Here is a 24,111-nt window from a genome sequence, read left to right as displayed (position 1 = left end):
AAATGTTCTCTTGTAAATAAAATATTTACAAGAAAACAGCAGACATAAAAAAAACACTGCAATTTTGCAAGAATAAAGTCGAAATATTATAAAAAAAAGAAAAAGAAAAAATTTGTAGCATAGAGTTGAAATAGTAAAGTTTTTTTTTTAAGTTGTATCATGAGAAACAAACAAAACAAAATAAAGTTGTCATTTTTAGAGAATTAGGTTGGGGAAAAAGTTATAATATTATGGGAATAAAGTCATAATATTACAAAAAAGAAAATTTACGAAGGTTATCTAAGAAGAAAATTGAAATATTTGGAAAAATAATTTTAAAAAAACAACGGCAAAAATGGGAAAGAAGGGCAAAGAGTGAAGTTGATACGTAATAACAATAATAGGCTTTTTTTTTTTTTTTTTTTACCTATCACAAAGCTCAGCTGCAGTTTAAAAAAATAATAATAATTTAACTTTTTGGCATATTTCACAAAATACCAAAGTGGCAAAGTGGCATCCTTTCATGTTTCACCATGTGGCCCTTACTGGAAAAAGTTAGGACACCCCTGCTTTATGATAATATTTCAATTTAGACCACAGGCTTTACATTTTCATCATTGGTCCACCAGGTGGCGCCACTTCTCCCCCATTCAAAGCATGCAGCAAAATGGAACGCTCGAGACTGATTTCTTTAAGGGTTCCTTGCTACTGAAATGTAAACCTGCTGCTCTTTAAAGGGTTAAAAAACTACCAACTACCTACATTTTGCATCCTGCATCTGCTTGCTTGGATTGAGGGGTTTTGAGGCAAATGACGCGGTAATTGAAGCACATGCGGTTGTTGGGGGTGTAAAACCATCGCTGCATTTTTGTCGTATGTAATAGGTCGCCCGGCCCTCGGATTGGCCCCCGTCATCACAGACGCTACCGTCCCTGATTTAGATGAACAAAGACAGCAGGACAATACAAAGACAGAAGGACAGAAATAACTACAACCGAGCGACAGCATGCTAAGCTAACACTGACAACACACTTTCACTTTCCCACGGGATAGAAAACACACACACACACGCACACACACACACACACACACACACATACACACATACATACAGAGCGTGTAGTCAAAAACACTGTGATCCCATCTGGCTTAGTGTCTTAATCAGCTTATCACGGCATGCACAATGTCAACATCAAGCTAGGACATGTACGAGGACATATATGCAACCCGGCAAAAGTTTAGAGACACCTTCTCAGACAATAAGGTGATAAAGTGTCCCCATACTTTTGACTGGTAGTGTGCATGGTACCAGTCAAATGTTTAGAGACACCTTCTCATACAATAACATATAGTGTCCCCATACTTTTGACTGGCAGTGCGCATGGTACCAATCAAAAGTTTAGAGACACGTCCTCATACAATAGGATGATAAAATGTCCACATACTTTTGACTCGTAGTGTGCATGGTACTGGTCACCTTCTCAGACAAAAACATGATAAAGTGCTCCCATAGTTTTGACTGGTAGTGTGCGTGGTACCAGACAAAAGTTTAGAGACACGTTCTCATACAATAAGGTGATAAAGTGTCCAAATACTTTTCACTGGTAGTGTGCGTGGTACAAGTCAAAACTTTAGACACACGTTCTCAGACAAACAACATGATAAAGTGTCCCCAATACTTTTGACTGGTAGTGTGCGTGGTACCAGTCAAAAGTTTAGGGACACGTTCTCATACAATAAGGTGATAAAGTGTCCCCATACTTTTGACTGGTAGTGTGCGTGGTACCAGTCAAAAGTTTAGGGACACGTTCTCATACAATAAGGTGATTAAGTGTCCACATACTTTTGACTGGTAGTGTGTATGGTACCAGTCAAAAGTTTAGAGACACCTTCTCATACAATAAGGTGATAAAGTGTCCCCATACTTTTGACTGGTAGTGAACATATGTGTACACGTGACCATATATGTATGACGATACAGATGATGATACATGACTATAGATGAGTATATATAGAGTACATGCAATATCATAGCGCCACCCACACTTTTATCCCTGCTAAAAAAAGTTTGGAACATTGTATCCGTGTGACACGTAATAAATGTAAAAGCTCTAACACAAGCAGGCCTGAAACACACACCAGCGTGTGCGTGAGTGTGTGTGTGTGTGTTGTCAGGATGCCAGAGGCCAGCTGATCCGCGGTCAGTGAATAAGAACATATGCTCGTCCATCCTGTCAGATGACAAGGTTTGTGTATGCGTGTGTCGTGTCTTATGTAACAATTGTTTAATGCTGCAAAACATGAATTCATCGTTCACACGTCACCAATCCTTCCAAAATAAACCTTAAAAGGACGTGAGTTAAGTAAGTAAATTCGCAATCTGACGACTGTTCTCGATTTGGACAATATTGCACCTCTTTTTTCTTCTTCTGTTTTTTTCTTTCATATTTTAACTCTTGGCTATTAAAATGAAATTTTTTTCCAATAATATTATGAGGTTATTCTGGAAAAATATCATTTTTCTCTCATTGGAATACGACCGTTTTCTCTGAAAATTACAGCTTTTTTTTTATAATTTCAGCGGTTGTTTCGTTTTTTAAAATTTTTCTTTAATATTTCAACTCTATGCTACTAAATTAACATTATTTTTCCCAAAATATTACCAGTTTACTGTATTCTCGTAAAATTGCCACTCTTTTTTTCACCAGAATATAATTCTTTCTCTTAATATTTTGACTTTATTCTCACAAAATTACAGCTGTTTTTTTCCATTTCTGCTGTTGTGTCTTTTTAAATTTTTTTTTAGATTTTCTTCTTGTAATTATGACTTTAGTCCCATGATATTTTGACTTTATTCCCATAATGAGAACCTTTTCTGCAAATGGAATTTCCAAAAATTACAACTTCGCTATGTTCATAATATTAAGATTTCAAACCCACCCCCATCCTTTTTCTGTAATATTTCAACTTCATGCTACTAAAATGATGTTATTTTTCCCCATAACAATACCTCATTGTCATCTCAATATTTTGACTTCTTGTAAAATTACAGCTGTTTTTTTTCCCTATTTCCGCAGCCCCCCCACCCCCAAAGTATTTCTGATTTTTTTTTTTTTTGTTGCTCATAATATTACAACTTAAAAAAAAACCCAAAACATTATTTCTTTAACATTTTCCCCATAATATTACAACTTTATTCTTGTAAAATTTTGGATTTTTTTCCTCGATAGAATACAACTTATTTTCTCTCAATATTTTGACTTAATTGTTATAAAATCGCAGTTTTTTTTATTCATTTCCCAACTATTTTAACTTCATTCGCATAACTTTACTTTTTCCGCAAGGTAATTTTGCCAAAAATTTTACTTTTTTTTTTCACTTAAAAAAAAACTCTTTTTAATATTTCAACTTTATGCTACTAAAATGAAATTTCCCCCCATATTACGATTTTTTCCTCATTAGAATACGACTTTTTCTGTCAATGCTTTAACTTTATTCTTATATTTATTCTTTTTTTTTTTTTAATTTTCCAACTATTTCAACTTTCTTTCTATTTCAACTTTTCACCAACCTAATTTCCCAAAAATTAAACTTGGTTTTTGTCATATTAGACCTCATCTTTTTTCTATAATATTTCAATTTTATGCTACTGAAATAAATAAATTATTTATTTATTTTTTTATATTATTTATTTTACATTATTATAATATAATATATTATATTATTTAGTCTCATAAATTTATTTTAATTACCGATGATTTTCCCCCCCGTTTTTAATAGAAAGTTTTCTTGTTAAATATTTTCTAGAATGAGCTATGGGCCAACAAACATATCTATTTTATAATTTTTAAAAATCTATTTAATAATATATTTATTTAATATATTGATCTTTTTACTTTTGTATTAACATCATAAAAAATATTTATGTCAGGGGCGTGCACTTTGGACACCCCTGACATAAATATTCACAGCCTGCTGCAGTTTTCACGTCAATCCTAGAAGCACGCGAACAAAGATGAGGTAGCAATAAAAACGCGTACAAAGCTCCTCGGGACGGCAGCCAGCCACGACAAGCACACGCATGACGATGAGGATGATATGACAGGATGGGAGCGCAGTGTGACTTCTGGCAAGACGGCTAGAGCTGGTAAGGAGCGTTCATTCCATCCCACGTGTCGGGAAGCATGTGAGGCTCTCATGAAAAATGCCCAAGCTGACGCACCAAAGAAGTCATTTGGCTCCTTCAGATCTTTCTCGGTGGAGGTAAGGCAGCAGGAATAAAGTGAATGCGGACGCCCCCTGGAAGTGGGAGAGCTGGGGACAAAACATTCCACACGAGGCGTCGGTCCAGCAGGCATCAACGGCACACCAAAGCACATTGACAGCAAACTCAGCACAGACAAAGTGATTGCTTTTAATTCTTGCTTTCAAACAACAACTTCATTTAAAGCCTTTGTGCATCTTTGGCAGTCCCGTCTCCAGTCCTCCATGTCGGACCGCCGGGGGTCCGACGCTTCTGTACTTGCTCACTTTGTGCATTTACATTTGCTTCCATCCTGTAGTGCACTTTCCACAAACTTAGACTCGTTTTCCAAATAAATATTGTATGGCAACCACGTCTTCCTGAGACATCTCTTTTCATGCTGGCCACTCTGGCATGGCATGCGCCTTCAAAGCACGACGCCCAACACTGAAGCGTCCACCCACCGTGCTAGCATGTTGACGCGAAGCTAAATGGGCGCGTCTGGTGGGAAAAGTATCAATGTACACAAAGTTGCATGCCGACAAAATACATTAAACAGTCTTTTTGTACAATTGCTAAGTTTTTTCAGACTTTTCACAGCATCAGTGCGCTCTCTCTCCGCACGCGCGCACACACACACACGCACAAACACACACACACACACACGCACAAACACTAAGGCTGACTTCACACTTGTGGTTCAGTACTCTGGTCCAGACCGAAGAAAAGGCGCATATTTTGGTGTGGTTGTTTTAGCATTCACACTGGTATTCTTGTCATGTGACCAAAGGTTGCACAGTTAAGAAGAGTTCCGTAAAAGAAAGAACTTGATTGGACAGCTTTCATGACATACCAGTAACTCAAATATTCCAAACCAAAATGACCTCTGCTTGAATACGCAGCTATTTTTTATCTTATGCGATTTTCTTTTTTATAGCAGCTTAGATTTCACCAAAAGCTTGTAAAATATACTTTTTAAAAAGGTCTTTCATGACTTCTTATGTAATGTGGCTCAAATATTCCAAACCAAAATGCCGTCTGCTGGGTGGAATGTGGAACAAAATTTTTATATTCAGCTGTTTTTACAGGTTTAAATTTCACCAAAAGCTTGTAAAATATATTTGTAAAGACCTTTCATGACTTAAGATGTGACGTAACTCAAATATTGCGAAAGAAAATGTCATCTCCTGGGTTGAGTACGTAACATACGTAACAATACGTTTATCTTATGCTGTTTTTACTGGTTTAGATTTCACCAAAAGCTTGTAAAATATACTTCTAAAAACCTTTTGTGACTTATGTGATGCAATTCAAATATTCTGGACCAAAATATCATCTGTTGGGGTGAATACGTAGTTCATTTTTATAGTCTGCTGTATTACCAGTTTAGATTTCACCAAAAGCTTGTAAAATATGCTTTTAAAAAGACCTTCCATGACGTATTATGTGACATAACTGAAATATTCCAAACCAAAATGCTGTTTGCCGGGTGGAATATGGAACACATTTTTATATTCAGCTGTTTTATCAGGTTTAAATTTCACCAAAAGCTTGTACAATATATTTGTAAAGAACTTTCACGACTTAAGATGTGACGTAACACAAATATTCCAAACCAAAATTTCGTCTGCTGGGTTGAATACGTAGCAAATTTTTATATTCTGCTGTTTTTACTGGTTTAGATTTCACCAAAAGCTTGTAAAATATACTTTTAAAGACCTTTTGTGATTTACTATGTGATGTAATTCAAATATTCCGAACCAAGATATCATCTGCTGGGCAGAATACGTAGTTCATTTTTATAGTCTGCTGTATTACCAGTTTAGATTTCACCAAAAGCTTGTAAAATATGCTTTTAAAAGGACCTCTCATGACGTATTATATGACATAACTGAAATTTTCAAAACCCAAATGCCACTTGCTGGGTGGAATAGGGAAGACATTTTTATATTCAGCTGTTTTATCAGGTTTAAATTTCACCAAAAGCTTTTACAATATACCTCTAAAGACCTTCCATGACTTATATGACATAACTCAAATATTCCAAACCAGAATGCAGTCTGCTGGGTGGAATATGGAACAAATTTTTATATTCCATTTTTTTTTTTTTTTTTTAAACCAGCTTAGACTTGAGAAAAAGCTTGTAAAATATACTTTTAGAGAGTTCCTTTGACAAACATAACACATTTGGGGTGAAGGCGTTGGAAGCGTGCTGGCAGAGCACAGAAAGCTGACAAGTGTGAAGGCACCCAGAGACATGAGACAGTACCTTTGAGTATTGCTTGCAAATACAAAGTAAATACAAAGTACCATTGTGGATTTCAGACTTCAGTTGACAGCGTGAAAGTGTTCCAGGGAGGAAAAGGCCACAAAAAATGAAGTCTTCCCTTCTTCACTTAAATCCAAAGCGGCATCCTGTGGTTTCCAGTCAGTTTGTGGTTTACACGCTTGAAACAGCGCTGTTAGTGTCCAGCGCTGTTAGCGTGCTGTGCCTGGCGGATGCCATAGAGCCACTTGATGACTCGGGCGTTCCTCTCGATCACCGAGATGCCATACGGGACTCGCTCTCTGGCGCCGCCGTCCTCGTCCTCATCGGCGTAGTCCTCCCGGCCTGGCTCCACCTCGTCCCCGCACTCGGAGCTTGGCGTGCTGACGCTGCGCAGCTTTGAGATGGACACGATGTCCGAGTTGGCCCGGGTGAAGCGCTCCACCCCACCCATGCCCTCCACCTCGTCGGGGTCCAGCCCGCAATAGTTGAAGAAGCGCTCCAGATCGGCCGTGGCACGTGAGTAGCGGTCACTCAGGTCCGACTTGGAGCGGTGCAAGGAGGGGTGTTTACGGGTCGAGCCTTTGGAGCTGGCGTTGGACAAGCGGGTGAAGGCAGGGGAGGCGGGCGGGATCATGCCTGTGCGCACTAGCATAGGGCTGGGAGGCAGGTAGGAAGGAGGCGGGGCCGTGGTTTGTGTAATGGTGTTGGGTTGAGGGGGGTTCTGGGGGGCTGGTGGGGGCACCTGGGGGTGTGCTACTTGACCTTGGGCGATCTGCCGAAGTCTGAGCAGGGGCCTCTGGGGCTTCCTAATTTCAGCGTGGGGTCGAACATCCACCCTGCGCACTGTGACGGTGTTTGGAGAGATGTAGGCTGACGGGACAATGATGCGGGGTGCCCGTGCCGGGACAGGGGGAGGGCGGTGGCTGGGGTCGGCTGCGGAGGTCCGCAGGATGCTGTTGAGTGGGGAGGAGGTGCAAGAGGAGGTGGATGAGGAGGTGGCGGTGCTCAGCGGTTTGAGGTTGTTGAGGAGTTGGTTGCTCTGCTCCCGCTCTGCCGACAGGCTGCTGCCGATGCTCTTGGCCCCCGACGACGGTGACGAGGACGAGGGGGAGGTGGATGAAGACGACTGGGAGCAGGGCAGGGGGGCGTCGCATACGTCATTGATCAGATTGTTCAAAATATCCAAGTTGAGAGGGGGTCCTCTTCTCTCTCTCGCTTCCCTCATGCCGCTACTATCCCCACTGTATGCGGACCGTGGACTTTTACGGGCAGCGGGAGTGCCCATGTGACACTGGAGCATCAAGGCCGGCGGGACAAGGGGCTTCCTGATGATTGGTGGCTTGACGGGCGCCTGTCGAGTGAGCGCCACTTGCTGGCTCTTGACGTACTTGGCCTTGTCTGCCTCCAGGCGCTCCACGGCGCTCAGCTTGCGGCCGCCCGGCTCAGCCTGGCGCCGGAAGTAGTCGGGCCCCTTGTTGAGTATCCTGAAGGGCATGGTCGAGGTGAGGGGCGCCCTAGGCAGGTGGCCGTCTGAGGGCCGCAGGGTTTCCACTGGCATGATGGTGGCACTGAGAGAAAGAGAGGAAGCTTCAAGAGGATGTTTTTATATTCAATCTTCAATATAAATTCAATGTAAACACTTGGATGGGGCATGAACGAGCCCCCTCACATTTAGAGCTCGGGTGCCCTTGAACGATGCACCAAAGGACTACTTGGCTATCAGCACCACAGAGGCTTTTCCATTGGTAAAAGCGGGTACTTCTAGATACCACTGACAGCACCTGATACCATACGTGCTAAAGTAACCGAAATAAACACAGATGCTAACATTAGCTTACCCTGTGCCTTAGCCGTTTTAGCGTCCACTTTGATGCAGTGCTCCCCAGTTCTTGCTGCCCTCAAGTCTCCCACTGCTGAAGGAAACACAGGAGACCGAGTCAAGCCGAGCCAAGGGGAAAAGCTGTGACGCGGTGCTAAACTGCCCCATGGGTGCTGGGACTCTGCCAGCTACCGTCACCATGTACCACTAACAGGGGTGCCAAACGTCAGGTCTGGGGGCCTCTTTACAGCCTGCAGTTCCATGGTCTCGGTTCGATACCGCTATGAACGAATGGTTCTGTAACCCAAGTCCCAAATGTCACATGACATTAGTGTCTCCTCCTGATTGTCTGTCGCTCTTCGCCGGCAAAGATGCGGAAGTAATAAGCGGCTCTCGTTGTGGCGGGCGACAGGCGGTGTGCAAAATGACATTTTTCATCTTTCTTATCCAAATTGCTGCTAGAATAAGTCAGCGGTAAGATGCATATGCATTCAATAAAAGCCCTCATTCAAGTTCATTACGCCATGTGCCCTGAACTCCATTATGGAAATGTGTTTTTATACAAGGGCTTGTTACTCGTGCTATTACTTTATTATAAATTGATTAAGTCTTCTTATGGCTTAAGTTATTTATGTGTTGTCTTGACTTCGGCTGTATTGTCATTTGGATAATTGTTTATTTTATAATTGTAATGTACAATGCACATGAAGGAAGGGTGGAAATAATGAATTCTACATTGTGAATCTACAAACCCGACCATATTGATGAATTATGAGTCATCTTTATTTCCATGTTGAAATCAACTGTTGAATTATTTATTTATATGATGAAAAAAATATAAGAATAAAAAAAATGAAGGTATTGTGTTTTGCGTCCTTGTGGTGTATTAGAGCGATCTATCGGTGCTCTTTTGTATGTGTCTGTTATTGTGTTTACTACTTCTACTGTATACTCATGCGAGTTGAAGACGTGTCCCATTCGTCTCAGTAAATATAGAGCCACAACAGTCCTGATTGGCAAAGGGAGAACCCGCCCATTGTGTTCTGTGTTCTGATTGGCCGTAGACCATTGCTTGTTTCCTGTTGGATGATCGCTAGCTGCTAGCAATCATACATGCTAAATGAAGGCAGATGTTACGCGGCTGTAAATTCATCTTCGGTTCATGGAGGACGAGTAGGAGGAATATGTTTTACAAAAATGCTACATGCCAGGACAAGCCACGATCAGAGGAGTGAAATGTGCGTGCGTCACTTCATTTCTTGTATCCAATCTCTTAAGTTCACTAAAATTCAAATGAAATTTTGAGAGTTTAAACAAGAGAGAAATGTAATAAAATGTTAATGCCTGTCTGGGAAAAGGGTATAAAGTATATGGTGAGGGTTTTACAGCCTTAAAACATATAATAATTGTACAAAAAAAGTTGGCTATTTCGCGGATTTCACTTATTGCGGGCTATTTTGGGAACCCGTCCCCCACGATAAACGAGGGAACACTATTGATGTACTCATGTGTTGATGTGTTGACGTATTGATGCGTTCAAGCGCTGGTGCGTTTATGTAATGATGTGTTTATGTGTCGATTTTTCACGTAACGATGTGAAAATTTCACCCGTACTAGCCTCACTGCACCGGTTACCTGTACAATTTAGGACCGAGTTGAAAATTCTCCTTACACATAAAGCACTACACAGTCAGGCACCGGTATACTGTATCTTAAAGAGCTCCTAGTACCCTAATAACCCACTAGAACACCAACCTCCTACAGTTTACACTTACTTGCCACTCCTAGAATTTTTCAGAAGTAGATTGGTAGGTAGAGCCACCCGTTTGTTAAAGCATATAGTTACAACTGACCCCTGATAAGACTTAAAAAAAAAATCTTTTTTCCAACTCTATGCTACTAAAATGTTATTTTTCCTCATAATATTACCAGTTCATTCTCAACTTTAAACAACTTTTTTTTTCCCTCATTAGAATACAACTGTTGTCAATATTTGGACTTTATTCTCGTAAAATTACAGCTGTTTTTCCCCCATTTCTACTGTTGGGCTTTTTCAATTTATTTTCCAACAATTTCTACTTCCTTCTGGTAAATTTCCTTCTTGGAATATTAAGTCTTTATTCCTGCATAACTTTTTCCCCCGAACCTATTTTTTTTCCCAAAAATGACAACTTTATTTTGTTTTGTTTGTTTGTCATATTAGAATTAAAAAAACAACTTTTCAACTCTATGCTACTAAAATGACATTATTTTCCTTCATAATATTACCAGTTGAGTCTTGTAAAATTGCAGCTTTTTTCCTCGTTAGAATACGATTTATTCTCTTAATATTTTGACTTTATTTTCGTAAAATGACTGCTCTTTTCGCACATTCCTATTGTTTTTATTTTTTAAATTTTCCAATTATTTCAACTTTCATATTGTAAATTTCCTTCTCGTAATATTATGAGTTTATTCCCATAAAATACAGTAACTTTTCCCCAACCTAATTTGCCAAAAATGACAACTTTATTTTGTTTAATTTGTTTTTCATATTATGACTTAAATTTTTTTTCCCCAACTCTATGCAGCCTAAATTAAATTTTTTTTCATAATATTACCAGTTTATTCTTGTAAAATCGCAACTTTTTTCCTCGTTAGAATACGACTTTTTCTCTTGATATTTTGACTTTATTCTCATAAAATTAATGTTCTTTTTGACCATTTATATAGTTTTTATTTATTTTCTAAATATTTCAACTTTATTCTTGTAAATTTCCTTCTCATAATATTATGACTTTATTCCCATAATATAACTTTTCCCAACCTAATTTGCCAAAAGCAACAACTTTATTTTGTTTCGTTTGTTTTTCATAATATGACGTAAAAATATTTTTTTCCAACTCTATGCTGCTAAAAATGACATTTTTCCTCATAATATTCCGAGTTTATTCACATAAAATTGCAACTTCATTTCTCATTAGAATATGACTTTTTTCCTCTTAATCTGTCTATCCCTCCACTCTATTCTTCTATCCGCCTCAACTCAACCGGTTGAGACAGATGGCCCCCCTCCACAGAGCTTGGGTTGTGTTCAAGGTTTCTTCCCCAGGGGGAGTTTTTCCTTGTCTCCATCGCCAAGTGCTTGTGCTTGTGTGGTGCTTCTCTGTTTTCATTTACGAGTGTGTACCTCAGGTGTAAAGTGCCATCAGATAACTGTTGTTGGGATTTGCCGCCATATCCATAAATGGCATTGATGTATTGATATATTGATGTGTTTATGTGCTGATGTATGTGCAGTCCAAGCGTGTTTAGTGAATGAGAAGGCTTGTGTGTTGCTGCTGAAAGAGGACAATGAAGGTCCCACATGTCCTTTTCCCCACTCTTTTGTACGTTTGGTCTTTTCTTCCAATGCTCCCCCCACCCCCTCCCGCCCCTCCCCCTTCCCCCCCGTTTAACGTGCTTACCGCTCTGCGTTGAAGCACTCGCTCCTCTTCCTCCTCTCGCCGCTGTTATCCTTCCTTCCTCACCCCCTTTCCCTGCCCCCCCCTCCCGGGTCCAGAGCGTCAGTGGACGGCGTGTGGCAGGACGGGGGTCAGTCAGGGTGAAATTCTACATGGGCGACACCGCTGTGGGCCCCGTGCTGACCCAGATGGATAAGCCGCCTATCGGGGTCACAGCTGAGACTCTTTAAGCTGAGATCAAACACGTCCAGATGTGAACCTCCAGTCCTGGAGAGCGGGTGAGGGAGAAGGGAAAAAAAAAAAAAAAATCCAAAATCAGACAGCAGTGGAAATGTGGTCCTCTTGCACACATACACACACACGCACACTAAAAACAAACACACAAACACACACACACGAACAACACAAACTCTGCTAGGGACTCCGCTCAGTACTGAAGCCGAGCAGACAGGACAGCAGTCTAATACCACGTCTGGCTCCTCCCGCCAGCCAATCACACGCCGGGCCGGGGAGCTCAGCGTCACACAGGGGTGTGGCTAGAGGCGACCACCTGACCAATGGGAGCCCTCCCCCCAAATGAGAACAAGAGCACGGTGAGGAGGGTTTTCATTCAAATGAAAATTCTTTGAAAAGGGAGAAAGTGTGTGTGTGTGTGTGTGGGGGGGGGGGGGGGGGGGGGGGGGGATCTGTTTCAACGGGCAAAACAGCTGCAATTTTCTGTTTTCATGTTTGCACGGTTATAAGGAAGTCATATATTCTTTTTTTTTTTTAAATTCACCACTTAAATCTCTACATTATCTTCCGATCTATCTGTCCATATAAAGCTTGTTACTTTTTTATATTTTTTCAATTTTTTAAGTTCATATCTATTTAAGTTTATATTAACTTTTTTTAAAATTGCAAAAACATGAAATATGTCGTATTTTCCAAAAATGACTTTTAAAGTATAATATTTGATATGAAGCAATTAGATCCTTGCATGGGTCAACAATTCATAACAACATTGATTTTGGTGCATTTTTGTTCTTTGGCCAAAGACTGAAAAAAGCAGTCAAGTTGACAGGGACTTAAAAAGGTCCCACTGATGAAGAAGTGCCTTTCTGAGCATCTCCAAGTGTTTGACTGCTTAGCTGGGAGCAAACACGCATCTAATTGGTGGGGACACTTGGCTGGTCCCCACCAAGGGCTTAGTGATTGCCAGTGACAGACGCACACCTGTCTTTACCTCCATCTGCCAGTGAGGAAAGCACACACCTGCTGGGAAACATGCCTTGCATACATACAGGAAAAACATCCATGTGTTCCTACAAACGCCGCATCAAACACATGGGGGGGCGCAGCCACTGACCATCAAACACTTTGACCATCAAATGAAACCTTTTGTCCGTTAAAATATGCGTCACATCCACGTCTGTGGCCCTTGCCTTTACCTGCAGGTGGCTTTTTGAGCGTGCAATCCCCGTGGTAAGCTAACCACGAATACATAAAACTATTTTTTTTTAATCATCATTATCGCCCTAGAGTCCTGTGTGAAGAGCAAAGTCATATCTTACTGCCCTGACAGGGAAGTGTCAGAAACACAAGTCACAAGATGGCCGCCCATGGCGTACACTGATGTGACGCACACACACATGCCAGCTGGTGATAGAGATTTGGCAAAGTTCAGCTCCTAATGTTTGCTATCATTGAATGTACAGCCCACACGTGTCAACCTCAAGGCCCCGGGGCCCAGATTCAGCCCGCCATATCCATTTATGTGGCCCACAATGCCTGGAAGAATTGCATGTCAACATACACTTTCTGATATATCATTTTTACATTTTTTATTTATAATAATAATAATAATAATAATAATAATAATAATAATAATAACAACAACAACAACAACTATTGTTATTATTACTACTACTACTTTATTTGTACATACAGTACATAAAAATATTTTAAAATATAAAATAATGAATCTTTCTTGCTAGGTGTATTTGTTCCGTCAATTAAAAAAATAAAATAAAATAATGTAATTTTAGTGGCACAAAGTTGAAGCATTAAAAAAAAAGATGTTATTTTTGTAAAGCCATAATATGAGGAAAAATCATGGCATTTAGAGTTGACATATTATAGAAAAAATATGTCTTTTTGGTAAAAAGTCTTATTATGAGAAACACAAAACATCATGAAGTTGTCATTTATGGAAAAATAGGTTGGGGAAAAAGTTATATTACGGAAATAAAGATAAAATACTATGTAAATGAAAATTGATAAAGAAAGTTGAAATTGTTGGGAAAAAAACCCCAAAAAACAACAGCAGCTGCAATTTTATGAGAATAAAGACAAAATAGAAAGAAAAAAAGAATTGTATTCCATATATTTTCTATACCGCTTCTCCTCTTTAGGGTTGCGGGGGTATGCTGGAGCCTATCCCAGCTGACTTCGGGCAACAGGCGGGGTACACCCTGGACTGGTCGCCAGCCAATGGCAGGGCACATATAGACAAACAACCATTCACACTCACATTCATACCTATGGACAATTTAGAGTCACATGTTAGCCAATTAACCTAACATGCATGTTTTTTGTAATGTGTGAGGAAACCGAAGTACCCGGAGAAAACCAACACACGCACAAAGAGAACATGCAAACTCTACACAGAAATGCCCAAGGGAGGTCTTCCCGATCTCCAGACTGTTACTGTGTTGGCCAACATGCTAACTACTAGACAACCGTGCAGCCCTAATTGTATTCTAAAGAGAAAAAAGTTGCAATTTTACAAGAATAAACTTGTAACATTATGAGGAAAAATAATATCATTTCAGTAGCATAGAGATTAAATATTCAAGAAAAAAAAAGTGTTTTGTAATATCATCAAAGCTCGGCTGGGCCTGTATCGTTCTTATGCAGTCATGTTTAACTCCTCAAAGTGGTAAAAAGGAGGACTTTTGCCTTTCCTTTCCTAGAAATGGGCCTTGGAGAAGCCTTTAAGCAGCAGTGTGCGCTCATACAAGCTTGTCATTAACCTTGGAAAGTGCGCCATGTTCCGGTCCAAATTTAGACCAGTAGAAAGACGCCTTTCTGACTCGGTAGGAAGGCTGCATGTTTGTCTGCCGTTGCTAGCTGGCTACAAAGATGACGCAAGCTGGTCTTATAAAAAGCTGGTGTTGTCATTAACGGCCATCTTGGTCTCTGCCCCTCTGAAACACGCCCAATTCTGGACTCTTGTCAACTAATCACCACATGCATGATGAACACTACCCACACATGTTCCTGTGCTAGCCATGGCTAATAATGCCACTTCTGACAGCCCATTGGGTACTTGCTTCACCCCCGTCACTAGCCACAAACCACATGAGCAGAAACTCACACATGGACAAGTTGTGAGTCAGGTACAGTAATGCCTGGTTTATGGCGGCTAATTGGTTCCCCATCCGACCGTGATAACTTTTCCTTATGGAATAAATGGAATATTTTGGTAGTTACGCCATAGAAAATCTGTTCACCACCTTCTACATACACTTTAACTTTATTAGAGCCCTATGGACATAAAATAACACCCCTATAGTCACCTTTACCTTCTTATTACCCAATATAGTAGACATAATAAAAGAAAATAAGACATAGAACACTTGTTTACCACCTAAATTAATTTTTTTTTCAACATTACTAGAGCCCTCAAGACATGAAATAACACCCCTATATCGCCTTTACACTCTTATTATCCAATATAGTAGACATAAGAAAAAATAAGACGTATAAAACATAAAAAAACCTGTTTACCACCTACTAAATACGCCTTTTAACATGACTAGAGCCCTCGAGACATGAAATAACACCCCTATATCACCTTTACACTCCTATTACCCAATATAGTAGACATAATAAAAGAAAATAAGACGTAGAAAACCTGTTTACCACCTTCTAAATACACTTAACATTAGAGCCCTCTGGACGTCAAATAACACCCCTATAGTCACCTTTACACTCATATTACCCAATATAGTAGACATAATAAAAGAAAATAAGACATAATATAGACTCACATATGCTAGCATTAGAATTCCTTGTTGTTCCTTGGATATTACTTCCTGCTGTGGATATTGTCTCATCAATGTAACATTACTGGCACCTAGTGACATCATCACAACAATATTTGAATGCATCTCCTGAATGCCTTATTTTTTTTGTATTAATATAATAATTATAATATATAATTTGTATTTGACTTCATGTAGACACTTTCATGCTTGAAAGGGTTTCATTAAGGCAATAAATTACGTGAAATTTGCATCAATATGCATATTATGACTTATAATGGGCTGGATTCAAACCCAAAACAACATCATTCATTCATGAATATTTTTTTTCAAAAACTGTGATGGAGTGAAGCCGCGAAATAGGAAGTGCGTTGTGGCGAGGGATTACTGTACTCGAGTTGTGAATCAGTTATACAATTCACTTGAGTCACTTGCCACAAGGCGCTTGCACAGAAACTTGCACATGCGCAAAAAGGCCCAAGTCTGGTAAAAGTGGCGAGGTCATGCTCGTCAGAGCTCGAAATTCACTGCTTCCTGTTACATACATTCTCAAACTTCCTGTATCCTAGTGCTTGTCATGGTGGTTTGTGAACGTTCTTCCTTTGGGATGTGTGTCTTGTCAAAACATTAAGAGAAAAAAGTTGCAATTTTAAAAGAATAACCTCGTAATATTATGAGGAAAAATAATTCCATTTTAGTAGCATAAAGTTGAAATATTAAAGAAAAAATTGTTTTTTTTACGTCGTAAAGGGGAAAAAGTTATAATATTACGGAAATAAAATATATAAGAACATTAAAAAATGCTGCTGTAATTTTACAAGACAAAATAGTTGTATTGGAACAAAAAAAAAGTTGCAAGTTTACTAGAATAAACTCATAAAGTTATGCGGAAAAATAATGTCATTTTAGTACTATAGTGCCAAAATATTTAAGAAAAAAAAAATATTTTAAAAGGAAAAAAGTTGTAATATGAGAAGCAAACAAAACATAAAGTTGTCATTTTTGGAAAATTAGGTTGGGGAAAAAGTTATATTATTGGAATAAAAACATTATGGAAATAGAGTTAGAATTATAAGAACATTTACATGAAGAAAGTTGAAATATTAAGCAAAAAAAGTCTTTAAAAAAAATTAATATGAAAAACCAAAAAAAACAAAATGTAATTTAAATAAAATTTAAAAAAAGTTAGAATATTGGAATAAAGTAAAAATATTATAGAAATAAAGTCATAATTACGAGAAAAAAATTACAAGAAGAATGTTGAAATAGTTAGAAAATAAAAAAAACAGCAAAAATGAAAAAAACAAACAGCTGTAACTTAAAAATAAAGTCAACATATTAAGAGACAACAGTCGTATTGTAATGAGGAAAAAAAAGTCACAATTTTACAAGAATAAACTCAGTATTATGAGGAAAACTAATGTCATTTTAGTAGCATAGAGTTGAAAATATTAAAGAAAAAATGTCATAAAAAAGTTATAGGCATAAAGTTTTAATCATGAAAAGAAAATTTTATTGGAAAATAAAAAAAAACAGCAAAAATGAAAAAAAAATGCAGCTGTAATTTTACAAAAATAAAATCAAAATGTTAAAAGGAAAAAAAGTTGTATTCGGACAGGAAAAAGTGGTAATTTTACAAGAATAAAGTCATTAGCCAAAATAATGTCATTTTAGCAGCATAGATTTTTAAATACTAAATAATTAAAAAAAAACATGATTTCTTTCATGTCGTAATATTATGAGAAACCAACCAAACAAATTAAATTTGTTGATTTTTGGATTATTGAGTTGGGGAAAAAGTGAAAATATTATGGAAATAAAATTCAAAATATTACGTAACGTTATGAAGGTTATTGGAAATGGGGGGGGGGAAAAACAGCAAAAATGTGGGGAAAAAAGAGAGCAGAGAGTGAAGTTGATATTAATATGCTTTTTCACCTAAATGACAAAGCCATGTCGGTTTGTCTGTCTGGACGTATTGCAAGTGTGGGTCTGCCATAGCAGAGCACAGCCTGGGTGTTTAAATCGCGGGTCCGGACGTGTGTGTACGATGCAATGCTGTTTGTGTGTGGGAGAGCTACTATGACTAACCAAGAAAACAAAAACAAAAACAAAATATCCCTCATTCCCTCATTCCGTGTTTGCCGCTGCAGCGTTCCAAAAGGACGTAGCGCGCCACAGGACGCCACCGCAGCCTCAGAGCGAGGAATGAAAGTTGCATTTCATCACGGAAACTTCCAGCATACCACGGCAGTGCGGTTATGCTAAGCACAAAGCATTGCTTTTCATTGCTCTTGCTGCAGGGAAAACATGAGGGCACACCAGCCAGGGACAGGGACAAAAACAGGGGCAGAGAATCTCAGAACAAGCAACTTGGGGAGGGCCCAACAAGCTGCAACAGTGCTGAGGAGCTACAAAAAATACACACAAAGGGCATTCACGTGTGTGTGTGTGTGTGTCTATGTATTCTATGACGCAGGATGTCCTGTTGTATCGCAGTGGCGGACGTTGCCCTCAGATTGGAGAGGAAAACAAGAGAAGCATGAGTATAGCCTATAGGAGGACTCCTGGGTCAAAGGTGGGCGGAGAACAAGTGATCACATGTTTCAACGCAAGGGAGGAAAAGTTCACCTTTCTATGAAAACCCCGAAACACAGTACATATCCCACTAAAATGTCACAATTATCACATTAAAAATCCAAATTATTACATAAGAAAACATCAGAATTATGAGATTACAAAATCCAAATTATGAGATAAAAAGTCGAAATTATTAGATGAAGTAAAAATTATGATAAAAAGTCTTCTTCACTGGAGCTTTGTCATATTTTTGACTTCATAATTCTGACTTTTTAGCTCATAATTCTGACTTTTCATCTCAATTATGACTTATCTCATAATTGTGGACTTTCCTATCTCATACTTGTGATTTTATCTCATAATTACGACTTTTTATCTCATAATTTCAATTTACCTCATAATTTGGAATTTTTGAAATCTCAAAATATGAAATATGACTGTCAAGACAATCAAGTGACAAACGTCATAGTGGTTGATGTCCATTTTTTTATTTATTTATTTTTTCAAAGCCATGCGATCCACCCACATTACATTCAATATACAACAAGGAACTTTCCCAATGTTAATGGTGAGTTATTATGTCCTATGTCTACTATATTGGGTAATAGGAGTGTAGGACTATAAGGGTGTTATTTGAAGCCTAGAGGGCTCCAATAATGTAAAAAAAAAAAAGATATTTAGAAGGTGGTAAACAGGTTTTTCATCCATCCATCCATCTGCTATGACACTTATTCTCACTAGGGTTCTGGGGGTATGCTGGAGCCTGCACCCTGGACTAATCGCAGGGTAAACAGGTTTTCTATGTCTTGAATGTCATATTTTATCTTATGTGTACTATATTGGGTAATAGGAAAGTAAAAGTGACTATAGGGGTGTTATTTCATGCCTAGAAAGCTTTAGTAATGTTAAAAAGTGCATTTAGAATGTGGTAGACGGGTTTTCTGTTTCAAAAGCCTTATTTTCTCTTATGTCTACCATATAGAGTAATAGGAATATAACAGTGAGTATGTGTTGCTATTTCATATCTAGAGCAGGGGTCACCAACTTTTTTTCTTGTGAGAGCTACTTTTAGAAAATGAAAATGGCCACGAGCTACTCATTTTTGTAGAAATTATTTTCATACCTTTTTTCAACCCAAACAGATCAAATATGCTTGTTTTACCAAAACATTCACTAAATGCTGGTATCCACAACTCACATTTTATGTTTCACAATACATTTCTTTCTAGTGTTCTCACATTATTAACTGAAAACCTGAATGAAAAGCAGGCCTGCGGGCGCCTCATGTGGTCGTGGGGGGCTACCTGGTGCTCGCGGGCACTGTGTTGGTGACCCCTGGTCTAGAGGGTTCTAAGCCCAAAGAACCGCGACTCAGTAGATTTGCAAGCGACTTCACAAAAAAGAAGCCCAACATCGCTTACAGAAAACAAACCTGGCGACAGCCTGCTCGCTGGCTGCAAACTGTCCAATGGATTTCCTGAATGGAGGCATGTCTCATGACTGGATCAGGCATCCCCCATCACTACTTCCAATAAGATGGATTAAAGTGCCTGTGGCTACATGAGTTGCCTTTGTTAAACGGAAGGAAAAAAAAACACTTCTTCAAAAAGGACAATTGACTGCTTGTTTGGACAAAAGCTGAAGCGTTACTGCGTTACTTTGGACTTTCTAACGAGTCACTGTCTGGCTGACTCACGACACGCACACTGAGGATGCGGTGATGGGCATGCAACACTGAGCCAGCACAATACAATACAACACACACACACACACACACACACACTGTGAAGTGTGTGCGCAATATGTAGTTATGCAAGTGTTTTGCAAGAGCTTAGTCAACTGCAAGAGGAAGCGCTGAAGCATGAGCGGTCCATGATTACAACACGCAGCTACAGTACATCTTTATCCAGTCCACCCCGCTTTTGGGGTGATTCACTTTTCGTCGGTCATTTTGGTGCAGTCTTGGTTCAAAACTAGCAGACTCTACGTATGATAACAGAGCACCTAAACTCCACCTGTTTAGCATATTGCAACGTGCTGACAGAACATAAACACAAAAAGATGGCCACACCGTCACTGAATGTAAACACGGAAAAACATGACGCTAATTGATGTGTTCATTTAAACACATGGGGAGCAGCAACAGGTCTGAAATGCTACATTTCCCTCCACTTCAATGTTTAAACATTACACTTGCTCTCCCTGCATGTTCTATAGTCACGTAACAGTAACACACACATCATCTAATGAATTGACGTTAGCACTAGAAAACTACCTTTAGCTTGTTTGTGCCGGGACTTAGGTGGAAAGCATTCGGCTTACTATGAAATTGATCAAAAGCCTATTGTCGAGTAACGTTGAATGTACAGCGGTGTGAAAAGTGTTTGCCTCCTTGATGATTGATTTTTTGCATGTTTGTCCCACTTAAATGTTTCAGATCATTTTACAAATGTAAATATTAGTCAATGACAATACAACTGAACACAAAATGCTGTTTTTAAAATGAAACTTTTTATTATTAAGGGAGGGAAAAAAAACAACCTACATGGCCCTGTGTGAAAAAGTGATCGGCTGCTAAAACATAACTTAACTGAGATTAATTGAGATCTACCAAGGTTATAAAGTCATTTCTAAAGCCATGGGACTCCAGCAAACCACAGTGAGAGACATTATCCACAAATGGTGAAAACATGGAAACAGTGGTGAGCCTTCCCAGGCTTGGCCAGCCAACCAACCAAAATGACCCCAAGAGTGCAGCGACGACTCATCCAAGAGGTCACACAAGACTCCACAACAACAGCCAAAGAACTGCAGGCCTCACTTGCCTCAGTTAAGGTCAGTGTTCATGACTCCACCATAAGAAAGACACTGGGTAAAAATTGCCTGCATGGCAGAGTTCCAAGACCAAAACCACTGTTGAACAAAAACAACGTTAATTAAGGCTCATCTCAATTTTGCCAGAAAACATCTTGACGGTCTTCAGGAAAATACTCTGTGGTCTAACGAAACAAAAGTTTAACTTTTTGGAAGGTGTGTGTCCCATTACATCTGGTGTAAAAGTAATGCCGCAAAGAAAAAAAAAAAAAAAAAAACTAAACAACAACAACAAAAAAAACATACAAACAGTAAAATATGGTGGTGGTAGTGTGATGGTCTGGGGCTGTTTTGCTGCTTCAGACCCTGGAAGACTTGCTGTGATAAAGAATATCAGCGTGATGAGACTCCGGGTGCTACTTGAGATTGCAGCCATGTTTACCGTCATCTCTCTGCACAATGCATTCAGTTTTTCCTTTCAGGTGGATTATATTTAAAGTAGAGCTGTCAATCGATTAAAATATTTAATTGTGATTGATCCCATTTTCTCCATAGTTAACTCATAATTAATCACAGCTAGAAATAGGTTTTTATCTATAATAAGGAGGGGTGTGAATCTCTGTGTGGTAAACAATTTGATACGCAACTATGATAATGACATCAAATTTTATGTAAAGGGATATCTATTCTGGAAATATGGGCCATTATTTTATTCAAAAAATAATATACATTTAGAAATCCACCAATTATTGCATGTTTAAAGCAAGCAGCGTTTTGTCCCACTTCTTTTTAATGGCCCTTGAATGCACCTTCTACCGTTGTCCCATGCTGTACAGACGGACTACTATACTGTATTTTTACCCATTTTCTTTCACCTCATATTTGCTCCCAAATGCTGATACTATGTGGGAATGCATAAAAGGTAAGATTTCATCACCATTTTGAGTGCTAGTGTGCGTGTTTGTTCGGTGCACAGCCTCTCTGGTGGATGTTGGCTGTTTATTCATTTTGTGCTTTAAATTGGATGTTGTTCCTGTCTTAGTTTTACACAATACATGATAAAGATGGATTGGATTGCTATGGTCGGGGGCTGCCGTTAACTAGTAACTCGTACCCAAATTTTGTGTCGCAGTTCAGGGCAAAGAACCAGCCCAGGACAGCTCGCATCTAAAAAGGCACTCGTTGGTTGGGACTCTGTATGGGTGACTGTAGGGAAGTGCCGGCGGCGCTTCAGTAGCCTACCTTTTCGCTTCTCTGGCACGTCGACGTAGCCCGTAACAACTCCAATCACAGCAACAGTAGATACAAATAACCATCTGCCAGGGCTTTGAAGCTAAATTTACCAATCAAAATAGCGTTTTATTTGTCCATTTCTGCTTAATATTGGTTCCGCTTGTGGCGCCAGTCACTTCTACTTCCTCAAACTATGGTGTGGGCCAAGGGTCAAACAAGACGCATTGCTACGTTTTGACTGAAAGATGACACACACGATAGGCAGAAATGTCATGCATTTTAAACGTCTGATAGACCACCCACTAACATTTTAGTCCAGTCTCGTCAACGAAAACTCACTCACGCGATCGTCATGTTTTAGTCATCAAAGAGCCATGTTTAGCTCGTCGCCGTCCTTTTTCGTAGTGAAAAAAACCTTCATGAACACCATAATTTCATTATCATCACTGTTAATGAAAACAACACTGGGAACACTATTGAATACGAGACAGAAAGTCATCACAAAGTACAAAGGTGCGTCCCGTTCACTCCTTCAGTCTTCAATAAAAAGGTAAAAATGATGTCAAATGTTATTTATGCATTTCATTCCACATTTATTATGATTTCACATTGCTTTCTGCAAGTAAAACTCATTTTTCGGTCATATTTCTTGGTGTCTGGAACAAATGAATTGCATTGACTGTACATGATTCCCTATGATAAAAAGTTGCTTTGCTTTTCCTACATTTTATTTTCCGTCGGAGCTTTGGGAACAAATGAATAACCAAAAACCAAGATACCACTGCTGTGCTGTGAAGCACCACCATCCACTGCTGCACAGCTGACAATCAATTCATGCCCATGAGTATTTTTAGATTGCAGGAAACAGCTGCAACGTAAACATTAACTTTTGGTCCTCACTGTAAAACATTTGTAGCCCATTCAACTAGCAAATCTCAGCTCACCTGCAGCCTTAACATTGCAATTCAACTCAACTTAAGCTCTGTCTTGGTTTTGACTAACAAACTTACGTTTATAAAGTATCATTTTATTAGGTAAAATGGTGAGATTTGAATGCGGGTTTTTCACGCCGTACGGTGAAGTGTTACCACTTCCGCTAAAGCTGGGGAATCATTTCATATTTCAGCGCTTCATATTAGCCATCCATCCGCAACGGAAAGTAGTCCCCTCGATAAGTGAAGGCATCATGATCAGCCTGAGGTGAAGACGACACATAAACCTAAATTTAACCTCAGCAAACCTGCAAACTTATGTTTAAAATCCAAAACTTGTCAGAGCTCGTTGAGTTTACAGGAATTATTAATTTGACTCAAACGGGCTGTACTGTTTTACAGTGCTACTTTAACAAGCTTGCCCGCGTCCACGCACACGCACACAGACCCGTCCAAACGGGACACAAGCGGATGTTACTTACAAGGTGTCCACGGCTCAGCAGCAAGCTACCCAAAAGTGTCAGGAGGACACGGAAATCCACACCACGTCAACATGGGCAGAGAGCAGGTAGCGGTCCGACCCAGGCCGGCGGGTAACGTACATGTGAGTGCGCTCAACAAATGGACTTCCTCCTCCTTAAGGCTGCCGTCCTTCTCCGACGCTGTCAGTCAGGCAGGAAGGCTCCGCCCACTCTGGTGAGAAGCAGGAAGCTAAGAGCCGATGCTTTTGGCTTGGCTCAGTAAAAAGAGCCGGCTCTTTCGGCTCCCAAG

General features: G+C 39.4%; 1 protein-coding gene across 4 annotated transcripts; it reads right to left on the bottom strand.

The window, feature by feature from the left end:
- Nucleotides 1-5,569: 5,569 nt before the first annotated feature.
- wu:fa11c10 (protein FAM110B) lies at nt 5,570-23,987 on the bottom strand. 4 transcript variants are annotated; one of them, XM_054789644.1, is made up of 4 exons: nt 23,823-23,987; nt 11,757-12,020; nt 8,330-8,404; nt 5,570-8,059 (listed from the first exon to the last, which is right to left on the bottom strand). In XM_054789644.1, exon 4 carries the CDS (start codon nt 8,047-8,049, stop codon nt 6,685-6,687), a length of 1,365 nt encoding a protein of 454 aa, XP_054645619.1. In that variant the 5' UTR covers nt 8,050-8,059; nt 8,330-8,404; nt 11,757-12,020; nt 23,823-23,987; the 3' UTR covers nt 5,570-6,684. The 4 variants fall into 4 exon arrangements, with proteins under 4 accessions (XP_054645619.1, XP_054645628.1, XP_054645610.1 ...); XM_054789653.1 differs by lacking the exon at nt 23,823-23,987 and having other exon boundaries at nt 8,330-8,401; nt 11,757-12,254; XM_054789635.1 differs by lacking the exon at nt 23,823-23,987 and having other exon boundaries at nt 11,757-12,253.
- Nucleotides 23,988-24,111: the final 124 nt, after the last annotated feature.

Source organism: Dunckerocampus dactyliophorus, chromosome 1, assembly GCF_027744805.1.
Source record: "Dunckerocampus dactyliophorus isolate RoL2022-P2 chromosome 1, RoL_Ddac_1.1, whole genome shotgun sequence".
NCBI classification, from domain to species: Eukaryota; Metazoa; Chordata; class Actinopteri; order Syngnathiformes; family Syngnathidae; genus Dunckerocampus; species Dunckerocampus dactyliophorus.
Note: the sequence above shows the minus strand (reverse complement) of the source record. Positions and strands in the feature narration are given on the sequence as shown.

Coding starts and splice junctions, on each gene's coding strand:
- wu:fa11c10 (XM_054789644.1), bottom strand. CDS start 8,049: ATGCCAGTGGAAACCCTGCGGCCCTCAGACGGCCACCTGCCTAGGGCG.